Source organism: Typha latifolia, chromosome 2, assembly GCF_019914945.1.
Source record: "Typha latifolia isolate L0001 chromosome 2, TyphaL0001v2, whole genome shotgun sequence".
In the NCBI taxonomy this organism is placed as follows: domain Eukaryota; kingdom Viridiplantae; phylum Streptophyta; class Magnoliopsida; order Poales; family Typhaceae; genus Typha; species Typha latifolia.
In genome coordinates, this window is record NC_133087.1 from 14,774,432 (window position 1) to 14,789,511 (window position 15,080).

Here is a 15,080-nt window from a genome sequence, read left to right on the forward strand (position 1 = left end):
AACACCTGCTAAAAAATCCAAGCAATCTCCAGAAATGTGCCACATATTGGCTCGTTTCAATTTACCATAGAATAAAAGGTTGTGGTTGTTTCTCAAACTTCCAAATGGAGTACATCATTGGAGAGTACTAGGTAGCATCTTAATAATAATGGTCAGTGAAAAAGGTGTCAGAGCTTCTCACTACATATGTAAAACTTTATTTGTTTAATTACCACACTTCATCTTAGTTAAGTTCATGAATTGAGATTACTAACTTAGCCTCTTGCTCTTTAGGGCTATCGCATGTAAAGATAACATTACTACGTGATCTAGAATCTACATGCATGGAATGCATGGATCTGAACATGTATATATATAAAAGGAAAGGAAAAGAAAAGAGAAACATATAAGAAAGTAAAACCCTGAGTAAATAAAATAACTTCTGACAAAATTTCGCCACTACACGTAGAAAGTAAGTATTTAAAGAGTCGTATGTTGTGGTACAATGCCTGTCCTCAACCTTTAATTTGTGGAACACGATGGAGGGTTGAGTAAAAGACTCAACTCATGTCGGGAAAAACACATAGTGTCCAATCATATTTACCAAAGTGAGAAACAAATGATTCAAATTTGAACTCATGAACACGTTACTCATGTCCTATATATGTGATTTGAAAAGTCACCTAATACTTGCATGTACATTAAGCTCATTTCTTTCAACTAGATGATAATAGAAAGTTCAGGAACAGGAGCAGAAACCCTAACAAGCTTATATCCTCAATGTTCTTCTTCCTTCCTTCCTTCCTTCCTTTGGTCTAGCTTGTAGTCAATATTGATATATATATGTATCTTAACACAAGAAAGACAACCAATTGTTTGATTATCTTTGTTTGAGACTATCAGAAGTAATGTAATGAACTGTTCGTGTGTTCCTCCCTCTTAATTTGAGAGATAGATAGATAGAGAGAGAGAGATATATATATATATATATATATATATATATAGATAGATAGAAAGAAAGAGTTAATAAAGAAGATCTCATCCTATTAGATTATCAACATCATCTCTCAACTTGCTCATGAAGGCTCCTCTCAGTCACATCTAAGACGTGTACTTCCTCCAACTGTAGAAAGCTTCTGTTCCTCAGCTTTCTGTCCCATCCCCCAACAATTCAAGGATGGTGGTCTACCACATGCCTGCTCCCATTTCACCAACACCTCCCTTTCTTCTTTTTTTCTTTTTTTTAAACCTTTTTTGTTTTTCGCGGCTGTTCATGTTAAAACAAGATTTTTGTTTAATTAAGGAAAAAAAAGTTAACAGAAAGAAACCCCTCGACTCCAAAGACTCAAACTTGGTGCAAGGTTTATATAGGTAAGGCTTGAACAAATTAATTGCATATATCTTGTTATATTATCAACCTTTCTTTGCTTCTCCAAACGAGCTCCCTCCCCAATCAAACATGTTGAATGGATCCAAGCCCTTGTCTCCCCTCTCCTCATCCGGCTTTGCTTCCATGAATTCTTTGGAGAAGATGAGGCTCATTGGGTCTGTCTCTAATTCCGTCAAGTCCGCGAAGAAGTCGTCCGGCTGGTTCGACTCCGGGATCATAGGATTGTAGCTCTGATGGAGTACTTGGTTGAGCTCATTGTCTTCAGATGCATCAGCGGACTTCATCTCCCCCACCTCTTCCTTGACGAGAGGAGCGTTTGAGCTTCTCGTCGTCTCCTTTGCTTCTTCCTTAAGACCTTGCGGCGGCTTCTGGTAATGAGGAGAGATTTTTGAAGCTGAGGAGCTACTCTTTGAAGGCTGCGATCTCGTCGATCCAGCAAGAGCGTTTCTTTGAGTCGGCCATGGATGGTTGTGCTCCGATGTGTAGGTGATGACTAACATGTTCGGATCGGTCCGACTGCGCTCCACTTGTTTCCTTGCTGAGCATCCTTTTGAACTACTACATCTGTAATAACCCCTGAATTGCATTCAAAGTTTCAGCTAATTATTAGACAATTATTTTACCAATGCACTCATCCATTCAAAAATGAAATAGCACTAATGTCAGTTGGCAAAGCAAAGATGAGTATATTCTATTACGAAATAAAAATAAAAGAAACCAGAATAGCTTTGCCATATCAGAAACTTGTCAATTGCAATCTTTTTATATTAATGACGCTCTAAAATAACAACAATTTGGAGTGAGTTTAATTATCCTGCATATATAGAATTATGCACAAGAGCTTCGGCATGCCTATATGTAGGTTTGCAAACTGAAGCTCCAATAGGCTTCATGATTGATTATCAAATAAAAATCATCAGGACATGAGATATTTATCTAGGTTATAAATTTGAACATTTCTTGGTGAATTGAGGAACTTCAGTGAAAAAGCAAGTAATCTGCTTTCTTTTTTAACTCCACGAAACTAAAAAAACAATGTTGCTTCAGATCCAATAAAAAAAAAAAAGGTGTATATTAAGTAGGTAGCAGATGAATTCATATCAGTACTTGAGTTGGTCTAATGAGAATAATGCAAACAAGCTAGAGGAGAAGGATCTGGTTCTTTTCTCCAAAAGTTCCTTTTTGCTCTCATACTTCTTTTACACATCAATGAATAAAATTCAAGACGGTAGCAAGAAAAAGAAGAAGAAGAAGAGTAAATTAGTATTATGAGATGACACACTGTAGAGAGAAGAGACTAGGGACTTGTTCTTCTTTTCCCTTCATCAGAGTAGATCTTAGCTCATCCTTTGACTAATTATTAGCTACTCATGCAAATGCTTCTACTAACTAAGAAATAGGTTGGAAGAAGGAAGAGGTTATAGCTATCTCACTTCCCAGCTGAGAATTAAGGGAATCTATGGGTTTATGAGCATGTGATTATTAGAGGAATTAACAATTTTACCTTGGATATGGAGATCCCTTGATTGGTTTCTGGCCATACTTCCTCCATGCCCATAGATCAGATGGAACTACCTCTCCACTTGACCTCCCGCTTGCAACTGCTGGTGCTGGAATGCACACCACCTTCTTTGCCTGGCTTTTCCTATTCATGGCAAGGAGACACCAACTCAAAACTTCCATTTGCCACACTCCCATAAATAGGAAAGAAATGACTCAAGCAAGAAAGAGAGAATATATATAGATATATACGCATATAAAAGCTTTAGCACAATAATGATAATAGAGCTTGAATCTAATTGGTAATTGTTTTGTTTTCGGTAGAGGATATCTGTTAGTTTCTCAGAGCATCTAGGGTTTGCGAACCACTTGACAGAGAATGAAGCCCGCTCTCTATTAATATCGAAATCTTCAGAGCTTTCCATTGTGTGTTCTTCTGTCAGCTCAGACAAGATCACTCCTTTTGCATCATTCCCATCAAAAACCCACTTCCTACAAACCTCCTAATACCTCATAATTTTAAGAGCTCTATGTGGCTCTAACTTCAATTTAGATTGGCTTACAAGTCCTTTCCTATCCTATCCATCTCAACCCACTTGCTAGTTTTTTCTTCTTCTTCTTCTTCTTCTTCTTCTTCTTCTTCTTCTTCTTCTTCTTCTTCTTCTTCTTCTTCTTCTTTCTTAAAAACCTCATCTTGGTGAACCTCAAGGTTACAACCCAAATGATCAAAATAAAAAATAGCTAGAAAGAAGAAGAATAAGAAAATTAAATAAAAATAAGACAAGTAGCTAGCTAAGCTTAGCAACAAGATATAAGCATACGCTAAGTAAAATTGATCCGAACCTTCGCTTGATCCCCGGAGTCCGCGGCGATGAGATCTGCACTCCGACGACTGTATCCACCTCCGAGCCACCGCCGACCTTCAGCATACCTCCGGCCACCATCGGAGGAGGCGTCGGCAGGAGCAGCGAGGGCTTCACGCCAGCTGGCGAGATCTGGAGAACCCTCGAGAAGATATTATTGCTCATCTCCTCACCCACCTGTATCTTCTGAGCTAAAAGCCCTCCACCTCCTTCTCTCCCCTCGCTGGCGCTTACCGCTGCGTCCAACGACTCCATTCCGGACAATTCGTTGAGCAGCGGGTCGCGGAGGTTGGCGAAGGGGTCGCCGAAGTCCCCCGCCGGGCCGACATCGGCTGATGAGGAAGCGGGGAAGATCACCGGCTCCACCGGGAGACGCCAATCGGGTGTCGGGAGGTCGGCCCTCGGCGTAGCGCCGCCGCGGCCCCCGGCGCGGACTATGTCGGCGAGGTCACCTTGGTCATTCTCCATCCTCTGCCAGAAGAAATCACACATGACTAAAATTACTTTTCAGTAGCTCAAATCAACCGGTCTTTATTTTTCCTCCTTTTTCTTTTCTTCTCTTTTATTTTTTCTCTCTATGCTGCTGCTGCTGCTGCTGCTTCCTTTGGGGTTTGTTTGGTGTTGCACCAAAGAGAGAGGAGCAGACCCATGCAACAAAAGCTTTAATTCCTCTGAAGCATCTTTTCTTTCTCCTCTCTTTCACTGGCTAGATGATAGATAAGAGCTGGATCAAGTAAAGGTAGTTTAATCCCTAAGAGGCCAAGTGGGAGAGAGAGAAAGAGAGAGAGAGCGAGATGGGGATAACCTAATTTTTTATATGTAGTTGAGGCTGACTTTTTCATGGCAAAGGCCGACCTGTGCATACGCAACAAAGAGAGAGGCAAGCTAAGAGCAATGGATATAAATTACAAGGAATTCTAGAGAGAGAGAAAGAGAGAGAGAGAGAGAGAGAGAGAGAGAGAAGAGGTTTGGGATTTATTAACAAAGAATTAATTAGATATATAAAAAAAAAGTTTAAACAATGATAGTAGAAAACTATGATAGTTTAGAAAGGCTAAGTGAGTATTGGGAGGACAGGATCCTGTACAGCCCTAGTATGCAGAAACTTACTGCACAGCCAATCATGAGCTGCCAATTACCCCCCCGTTCCTAGGAAATTCCTGCAGGATGCCGAGAGTTTCGTAGGGTTATACTGTTGGTTACCTTCTAGCTCTTGTTCTCTCTCTCTCTCTCACGGGTTCCTTTTGGGAGGAATTCTTTCTTTTATCATATATATGCTTACCTTTTTTCTCTTTTTTTTAAGAACAAGTCCTCCTCATTCTTCTCTTTTCCTTTTTCTTCCTCCTCTTCCTCTTCCTCTTCCTCTTCTTTTCTTTTTCTTTCCTTTTATTTTAGTAGTGATGTGAGATGAAAGGAGGAGAGACGGCATGTAGCCGCATTTCTCGGCTTTAAAAGTTTGGATATTTTGCACTTAATCTGCTTATCCATGTGAAGTATGGTTTCAGCTTTCCTACTGCTCTATTTTCAAAAGCAACTAAAAAAATAGATACTACTTTCGTATAGAGATCTAAGGTTCTTCCACTATTCACAAGTGAAATGTGTACTTTGTCTTGGTGAACAAATAAGAAATGTCAGCATATATAGTAGCAGCATAAAAGCACCAAAAGTAATTATTATCTCATCTGCACTCATTAAGAATTGATAATGAGAAGATAAGGTTGAGAGTACATTAAAACTGCATGTACAGAACACTTATCCAATTAGGGTTTTCTGACGTTGCCAGTTATCACTTAGGTCAATGTGCATTGATCTGATTAAGAGAGACTTCACCATGATAGGCTGTAAATTATTACTTTTGTAGTATAACTGTTAGGTTGGAACTCTCGAGTTTCTTTGCTAGCTAGCTCCTTGATAGGCTTTAAGAAGTTATTACTTTAGCAGTAGAACTCTTGGTTGGAACTTGGAACACTCAAAATCATGATTCTGGATGGTTAAGTGATGCTGGATATCCTAATTTTATGAAATAATCCTTATTTCTGAAACTAATTGTTATAATGCCTGACCATTTCCCCACTGTGATATTATAATAATAATTTATTAATTACGTACACTAATTCCATTCTTCTAATTTAACTATTAATTAATTTCTATGACATCATGGTGTTGGACCAAGGCTTCACAATGGTTATGTAAATTAAAGGAGCTTTGAGATCTACAGATATATCTGCCGTTCTACCCCACAGAAATTAACTATTAATGGAGCTTTGATATTAGAGAAATTAAAGGAGATTTGAACATTAGAGAATATTTTAAAGCTATCAAAGAGAATTTTTGTTCCATCTACGAAACCAACTTGCTCTAACTGGTGATGTATTAAGGATTAAGTTAGAGAGAGGTTGCGTTCTAAGAAAAGTTCCTTTGAATCAAATGACGTATCCTAAACTCTAATTTATTGCCAAAAACTACACTCGGATTAAGAGAACTGTCACAATTAATTAGCATTTAAGATCAATATAAATATGTGGACTTCTCGATAACCAACAATGTGAGATATCGCTGTTTCTTTTGGTATACCAATCTTTTGCTGAATTATTTGAACTGGAGAATTGATTAAGAAGGAAGGATAAAATTACATCGTTTGTGTTTCTCATTTCTTCGAAGGAATTGAAACAAAGAAAACTGTAGAATTTACATAATTCGAATAGTTCCAAGACTAGACTAATTGTATAAGTTTACTTAATTAGATCTCAGTCGATTTTAATTTGCTGGGTTTTTCTTTTAAAAAAAAAATCTTCCAGCATATAATGAATCATCTGTCTAAAACAAAGAAAGTCCTCAATAGTGAGTAAAGTTGACTACAATGTTGCAGTCCTCTTACCTTTTAATTCTGGAGTAGTTATGGAGTTATTTTATGTCCTTAATGCTGGAAAGCCATATGATTCAAGGTTTGACTCAGCTCCGCAAGTCAAATAAGTTATATTCCTTTTCCCTACCACACTTGATTGGGATGTGCTTTTTGGATGTCTATTGTAGAACCTTTAATATTGGATTGGATTAATCGCTTCTTTTCTACACACAATTACTACTTTCAAAGTAGTTGGAGATTCTTCAAAAAGTCGAGTGATTTGAATTTGATATTGGATTTGTGGAAGGTGAGGCATCTTAAAGAATTTACTATCTGACTACTAGTCTGCTGGAGTTGAGCATAGATTAGCGCTAACGACTTGGATTCGTTTAAATTAATGATGATGAAATTTAATGCAGTTATAATTAATAATGAGCATAAGACAAAAGGACATATGAGTAATCTAGCTGTTAGTGTAGTGCTTCTACATGTTATGTGATAAATGCCATTTCTAAAAAATGGGTCCACATGCATGGTAAATTATAAAGGTAGAGAGAATCTCGGGCACTTAAAGAGTCCTTAAAATTAGCCACTTCTTAATTGAGAGCACACTGTGTTTGCTTAAAGACCTTAATTGTTTGCAGTATATTCATGAGGCTAGCTAGGAGTAGTCCTTCCAAACTTGTACTATTCTCATCTTATATAGACCAGTATACCATCCAATATTAGGCTATAGTACAATCTTACAAGGTAATGATATAAAGCAACAAAATATGTATTACAAAAGGACAGTTGCTCATGTGTTCTGAGGTACAAATGCAAATGCCAAGGGTTTTCTTTCAAAAGTAATCTCCCTTTTCTTTGATCTAACACACACACACACACACACACACACACACATATATATATATATATACAGGAAATTAACATGTAGAGTAATAGTAAGCATACACTGTATCATTACACAGTGCATTGGTTTTGTTAGCTAGGATATTGAGACGGAGCTTACACTTTGACTTACTTTTACACTACTGATACAAAAAAATATATATAAAAGATGAGCTGCTTCTTCTTCTTCTTCTTTTTTAACTTTGTGATGAGGTGTAAGAACCATTATTTAATGCAGCTTCCTTTCTTTACTCGTTCTTTCCTTTTCTTTTTTTAGGTAGAATAATTAATGCCTTTGATCTATACGTGTTGTTTTGCGTCTCTCTCTTTTAAATGTAACATGTCATCCTCACAATTGTGAGGTAGTAATAGAGAATTGGGATGAGGGTTTATAGCTAGTTTATAGTTTAGTTTTTAGTATCCAAGGAATTGAAGTTTCCAAGGGCCAATGATGTTGAGACTTAGAGAGAGAGGGAGAGAGAGAGAGAGAGTCACCGACCTCTTTTCTTGGCTGATGTGACTTCTTAAGGATCTTATTGGATCTCTTTAGAATGACAAATGAAGGAGAATGACAAATGAAAGAGAATGACAAATGAGTGATAACAAAACCTACTTCCTTCCTCCAATTTGTCACTCTCTCCTTCTTCTCTCTTTCCTCCTCTCGTCAAACTCACCCACACACCCACACAGTTGATTTCCTATTGATGATATATGTAAACCTACTGTTTTCAAAGGGGATCAAACAAGCTTTGTTTAAATCTCCTAAATTAACAACGGACCCACTTGGCCATGTAGGTACTGCTCACCTTTTAACTTTATTATTCTCTTTAACCAATGTAATGATTTGGACTCGGCCAACTCATGGCATTCAATGTGGGAGAATCACAACTCCTCTTCCACGTTCATGCATGAACTGGGGAAGTAGACAACCAGCTCTCTCACTGGGATTCTCAAGAATAAGAAGCATCCTCTCCATGTGATCCAAAATCATGTACAAATCACCTCCTACTAGTACTAGTGTACTACTACTACTACGACTACTGCTGCCGCTGCTAATGTAATATGAATAGCCCTAGATTAAGATTTCTTTCAGCATGACCACTCTTCTATTAATTATAATTAATCTTGATGTACAGAGTTAAAAGATGGCATCACTGGTTAAGTTAATTAATCCGATCGAGAAGGGGCTGAAGTCATGCTCCATTAACATCCAGTTAGAACAATCTAATTATAAATAAATAAATAACAGAGAATCGCACTGCGATAATCACCTCGATATACATCTTTATTAACTCGAGGAAGTATACGATGCTTTGTGATGTCACGACTCGACGAAAGAGATATCTAAATTTTTTTTAAATAATTTAAATTGGCTGCATGTTATATATGTTGAGAGAATGAAACAGATTCTTGTTAATCCTCAAAGATATATCAAGGAGTGAGGTTAGGGTAGTTTTCTAGGTGAGCTAGCTAAAATTTCAAAGGGGTCGGTTATGTTATCGCTCACTCGAAGGGAGGAAAATTAGAATTATACTCTAATTATAACTTCTATATTTCAAATTAAAGGAGTATCTAATTATCATTAAATTTTTATTTTTATTAAAGTGAGGGTATACATAAAAAGTGTTATGAATTAACTAATAATGCACTGACATCGGATATGACAATGATAATAAATATTTTAAAAAATAAAAACTCTACTTGTAGTCTAGTCTCTGATCTCGGCAAATAAAATTTTATTTCATCACATCAGCTGTCAGTCCATCAGTAACGATAAAAAAGCTTTTATAGAAGAGCAGCGGTCTCTAAAAAATTGCCTCTTTTAGGACATTTACGAATCCGAGCTTTCTTCCCTTTACTCCAGGGAGAGAGAGAGGGAGAGAAGAGGGAGTATAGTACTGTTTAAGAGATTAGATAGCGATAAGCCTCGGAAGGCGTGGCACGTGATCCTCCCACGTGATTGAAAAGGGTGGGGGGGGGAGGGGATAGATAGATAGATAGATAGATAGATAGGGAGGAAGAAGGGCTTTGCTTCCAATTGGGAGCTCGCCGAGCCTTTTGGTCCGCAATCCCCGCGGCCGCGGGAAATGTGGGAAGGAGGTGAGATTCCTTGGAGAACGTAATAACGTACTAAACCTATTGAGACTTGAGAGCAAGCTTTTGGGTTAATAGATTTAATAGATATATATATTATATATATTCTTTTTGAAGAAGAAGAAGAAGAAGGGATTCATTTTGGAAGATGGATTCGGATGCAAAGTTGTTGGATTAGCTTAGTGGCTAATCACGATTGCCTCTAATCGTGTTCTTGGATGCTTGCTTGTCTAGTGCAACTTGTTTGGGAGCTTATGATGAGCCTGAGGTGGTTGGTGGTATTGAGGAATATGTTAATAATTGTTTGTTTGAGAGGCAAAAGTAATTCAATTAGCCCAAAATAATACCAATTAAGTTTCTTTTTACCAAGGCCATAAAGATGATGGGCCAAGGCCCATCACATCTAACAGACGGACAATGGCAAAGAGAAATAGAATCTTGTTTCAATGTCCCATTTCCCATTTGAACAAGATGAGAAAAAAAAAAGAACAAGAAAGAAAGATAAGAACTAGATTCTAAGTCCACCCATATGGGACAAGGCCATGAGAGATTTAACTATCAACAACCATCGATAGTGCTCTTCTTAAGCTAGGCTTGACTCTTTTACATTTGCCGAAAGCAAGGAGAGACTTCCTTGGCTGTACTAGTAGCTACAGTTGAACACAAAGGCAGGTTATTGCTATTCTCCAATGATTTGTACTTTGATGATGCCCACTGCTACCCAAGCATTACATCCTTCAAATGAAGACATTAACACTGAATGGTGTGATGCTTATTCCAGCAATCTACCTTTTCCACAGCCAGGTTGTTCTGATTGACAAACTGAAGTCTGCTAACTGGAACACAGGATGACTGCTTTGATTAAAACTTGAGGTAATCATTTGATTCATGAAATCAGAGTTCCTTCATTGACACAAAGTTGAGAAAACACATAGAACAGTGTGGAGTCTCAGTCACCTGGGCCATGGTTCGCCGGACAACCATTCTTTGCAGCTGCGGCCTACAAACGGGGAGGCCCACGCACCAGGGCCGCATGATCTTGACCGGACGGATATGATAAGATGGATCAAGGGACAAAAGCTTGGGATGATGGGCAAGGAATTGGCACATCTCCGTCTCTTTTCTCCTCAGCTCAGAATCTAGTATGGTGGACTCCCCCACCACTAGAAACCAAAAGCTAAGGCAAGCCATGCAAGTGAGAGGTGCACAGAGAGAGAGAGAGAGAAAGAAAAAAACATGACCATGCACTAACAAACTCCCTTTGAGAAAAAGCCACAGAGCAACAGCAGCATACCCTATTCCAAGTGCTCATTGACCTCACCATCCATGATAGCTTTCCTCCTTCCCTAACTCACTGCTTTCAGAAATGTTCTTAACTAGTGCCTGTCCTTTTCCCATCAAAGTTTTTTTCACATGCATGAATGCCTAATATCACCACCTAAATTTCATTTATTAGGTCCAAAAGAAAGAAGCTGCAGCAAGTTTCAAATGACAGTGGGTTGGAGTTTTGCCAGTCAAAAGTCCTGTGCAAACCTTCTTGAGGCAGAAAGAACAGATTTTGTAAAAGGTCATGAAACTTCATTTACCCCCGTTATATCCTGGTCATTGAACAAGCATAGAGTTAAGCAGTGAAAAAGATCATGTGAAACAACAACAATAAACAAAAAGACACAACAAGCTAAGCTTTACCGATAGTGATAGCTCAACTTGATGCAGAAGTTAATATTGGAGGAGATGATATGATGGTTGTGACCTGATTAGAGATGTGGCTTTAATCATTCAAAGTTTCAAACACTACTTTTTTGAAAGCTACAAACTGAGTTTCCCTGGACAGGCTGATCAGGAGTAGCTGACATTGTGCCTAAAGCAACAAGTTCCATAAAGCAATCAAGTAGATAACTATTGTGGAGTTTGAAGGCTGAATGCCGGCCCACGGAAGAATTTGATCAATGAGCTTTTTGACTAAATTGTCACTCTGTTTCTTGGGTCCGCTGTAGAACGATGTACGATTAATGCCAGCAATAATGACAGCAGCCTGAAATGCCTAAAATAAGATGGAGATAAATGGAACTATTATTAAGATATCAAGGCAAGGCACCTTCAATGAAAAAGAGAAGGGAAACAAGGAAATGGCAAGTTATCAACCTATCATCATCATTACTCATCAATGAACCCAAAATTTGGACATAAGGCATCCTAATACACAAGGCTTCCACCAATGTGCGGCTTAGGGAGGGCATGATGAGCCAAAGTAAGCAAGCATTACTGGCATACAAAGTGATGTATCACATAAGAAATACCACAACTCTATAAGACCACAACAAAGGCAACCTATAGCAGTAGAAGTTTCATCTAATGAAAATAAAGAAATAGCATGTATCTGTTACTGGAAGCACATACAGAGAAGAAGGAAATATTCTACTATTGGTCTAGAAGGATTAAATAATTAATTTTTATTTAACTTATTATAAAGAATGATGTACAAATTAAAATATTCATGCCTGACCAATGTCCAGGCACTCATACTTCATGTTTAAAACGAATCAGATTTGATCTTAGAGCATCAGGAAAATGATGTAACTTGGGCATCAAAAGCAGAGCCTGGCTGGCACCAAATACATATCCAGATCTGTGTCAGCCCAAAATTTTGGCCAGTCTAAGGCATGCCATTCCAAGTTTCAGGCTCCCCAGGTCCATAACAACATTGCCAGACTATAATTTGACATCCTCTAGAATATATACAAGTCATAAAGGAGATATTCTCCTCGAGGCATTTGTTCGTTACATGTTCAGGTGGAATTGCATGTCTCCACAATTACCTCATAGCTACAACCGAACTGTTGGAGCATACAATCAGTCACGCAAATCAAGGTGTAAGGGTGTGATAATCATGTAGACAAGGATGCTTGATATTCGGGAAGATTAGCGGCTTAATAGCAGGGCCATGTATTCCCAAAAGACCAAAGATCTGAGTGAACCAAGTCAAACAGAGTAATACATATGTGCATAAAACATACACATGTATGAGCTTACCGTAATCCAATAGGCTAACAGATCAAATAATAGAATAACAAGAAAAATGTACAGTATGTGGATCTGATTGAGGTATCCGGCGAAAAAGCGCATGCCAAAAAAAAAGTATAGCACCAAAGAACTGTTAAGCAAAAAGATAATGCAAGATTATGCTATGAACGCTGGGGGGTTAACCATGTTTAAATGAAATTGATAGTATTTACTAGAAAAATAGCAACTCGTGGAAGGAAAGGTGAGAAGGATTGAAGTTGTCTGACAACAAAACTACAAAAGGGCATCTTCCATTTCCATATTTGCCGAAGTGAAATCTCCAGCAAAGCAGATAAGCCAGCAGAAGACAGAAGATAAAAAGAAAATCTGCGAATCTGACTCTTTGCTACAATCAAAACAATCAAAACAATTTCAGCGACTAGTTTGCAAGGTTCTGAAACAATTTGGCTAGTTCATTCAACAATGGTTGAAGAATTGCTACTCCAAACTAAAAACAGTTGTCATTCTTTTCCAAATACTTGAAAGTGTCATATTACCAGAAGGTGAGTTAATGATATAACAAAAATGAAACTTGGGAAGCAAGTCTTAAAAAAGAATTTACACATGCATGTCGCAGAGGGAAGATAATGAGTATAGTTAACAACATGTCATGAATACTGGTCCATATCATGAAAGATATTTGTTTAATCATGTAAGATACTAAAATCCATAATTCCAAAAGAGGCAACACATGAGGAAACAGAAATCAGTACTAAAATGAGACAATCCGTTGACAATGTTCAGATAATGCAGGAAAAAAATATGACTACTAATAAAGGATGGTGCAAAATTATTTTGTCATTATTTCTTATATGTCATGATAATGCATTCAATCTAGTTCCTCCCTCCGTTGAAATAATTACCCAACGAGCTTCTTTTCTTGCTTGATAAACATTGCAATTTTCAAAATATTGGCCAAAATCAAAGTTACCTCAGAATATCAAGACCAAACCTTTTAATTTAGACTGACCTTGAACTCTTGAAGGCTTGAACCAACCCAAAGGGAGGGCCCAACACAATAAAGACCAACCAAGTGATTAGATTGAATCTGTCACTAAAACATAGAACAGTTATTGATTCTATCAGCTCCAGATCAAGTAGACCTGGACCTCACCTGATGATTTGTAGTGCTTGCTAAGAGGCTAAGATTTATACTTCATAAGGAACAAATGAATAGAAATAAATTCCAGCATTCCTAGTTTCCTGTGTCCTACAAAATGCTTCACATGGTGGGGATTTGAGATCAAATTTTCATCTCCCTCTTCTTCCTTTTCTCACTTGTCCACCTTTATTTTTCTCATCTTGCTATTTACCTCTTGACCTATAAAAGTGTGCACAACCTTTGATCAATTATTCTTCTTTAACCTCTTTCATCATCTCGTAAACAGTTCATACATCCAAATACATTTAGATACACTAAGCGGCCTTGGTACAACATGTGGTCATCCTTAATTCCTTATGACAGCTGACTAGATTGCAGACCTGCCTGGTCCATTCATAAACCTCAAGAACCTCATTAATGCTGCCTTAGACAGAATAAATCTAGATATCGCTTCTGAATATGCTAACATATCCTACTATAATCACACTTCATCGCATCTACTTTTGTAACAAAAAAACCTACCCAGAGCTGTCACATTGTTTCACTTATTGGCTTCCTTTATTCTCCCGTGTTGCATTCCGACATTAATATGACAGGTAGTAGTCTAAGTTTACAAGCTTATATTTATCTTAAAAGATCTCTGCATTCCTAACTAGTTCCAGGCATACTTGTTATATTGGTTGCACTCGGATTTCCTTATACCATTATGATGGTTCTATCTATTATGTTTTTCCATACAGGTTCTCTAAACATCATAGCCAGGTCGGGAAATGGCAGTCATCATACCTTAAACACAATCGTCTTTTGCAACTTCATAAGATGAAAAAGCCATCAAACCATAAAGAATCGATATTATTCAAGACACGAACTTTATCCCGATAAAGACATCCACCTAAAGTATGTAATTCTACCAAGCAAAGGAACAAAGACTAGATATCTTTTTTTTCGATTCAAATAGGTATCTCTAAACTAAAGAACCAATGCCATAATAATACTAACACTGCAACTAATATTAATAATAATAATAAGCAACTAGTGATCAAGATAGGGCAATGCATCCAATTCACCTGGAAACATATGAAGTAAAGCTGTGAAGAGTCGAATCAGGAGAGGAAGAGGTGGAAGCAGTGGCTAAATCACTGATTATGTTATAATGGAGAGCGTGCTAGGGTTATGGTAGACTGGTGGTGTGGTTAGAGAGAGGAAGGGGGGAATAGAGCGGCCATCGATGAGCGCAAACGGGCGGTATCCGGATCGGATCCGGAGGGTGATAATTTTTTGGGTCTTCGGTCAATTTTTAGAGAGTTTAGAAGTAAATAAGTTAGTTCGGATTCGGATCGGGTTAGAGAAATAGCG

At 37.9% G+C, this 15,080-nt stretch overlaps 1 protein-coding gene and 1 long non-coding RNA gene across 3 annotated transcripts; both read right to left on the minus strand.

Annotated features, from left to right (window-relative positions):
* Window positions 1–987: 987 nt before the first annotated feature.
* On the minus strand, window positions 988–4,619 carry LOC140781028 (probable WRKY transcription factor 14). Of its 2 annotated transcripts, none has more exons than XM_073126791.1 (4): window positions 3,713–4,608; window positions 2,874–3,014; window positions 1,398–1,945; window positions 988–1,246 (listed from the first exon to the last, which is right to left on the minus strand). In XM_073126791.1, exons 1-4 carry the CDS (start codon window positions 4,222–4,224, stop codon window positions 1,071–1,073), a joined length of 1,377 nt encoding a protein of 458 aa, XP_072982892.1. In that variant the 5' UTR covers window positions 4,225–4,608; the 3' UTR covers window positions 988–1,070. The 2 variants fall into 2 exon arrangements, with proteins under 2 accessions (XP_072982892.1, XP_072982893.1); XM_073126792.1 differs by lacking the exon at window positions 988–1,246 and having other exon boundaries at window positions 1,256–1,945; window positions 3,713–4,456; window positions 4,538–4,619.
* A 5,366-nt stretch (window positions 4,620–9,985) lies between these two features.
* Window positions 9,986–14,995, minus strand: LOC140780927 (uncharacterized). Its single transcript, XR_012107602.1, has 3 exons — window positions 14,792–14,995; window positions 11,249–11,603; window positions 9,986–11,157 (listed from the first exon to the last, which is right to left on the minus strand). It is a non-coding gene; the product is annotated as an uncharacterized lncRNA (long non-coding RNA).
* Between the last annotated feature and the right edge of the window lie 85 nt (window positions 14,996–15,080).

Coding starts and splice junctions, on each gene's coding strand:
- LOC140781028 (XM_073126791.1), bottom strand. CDS start 4,224: ATGTGTGATTTCTTCTGGCAGAGGATGGAGAATGACCAAGGTGACCTC. Junction 3,015..3,712: donor ACTCCGGGGATCAAGCGAAG/GTTCGGATCAAT, acceptor TGCCATGAATAG/GAAAAGCCAGGCAAAGAAGG. Junction 1,247..1,397: donor GTTTGGAGAAGCAAAGAAAG/GTTGATAATATA, acceptor TAACATGAACAG/CCGCGAAAAACAAAAAAGGT.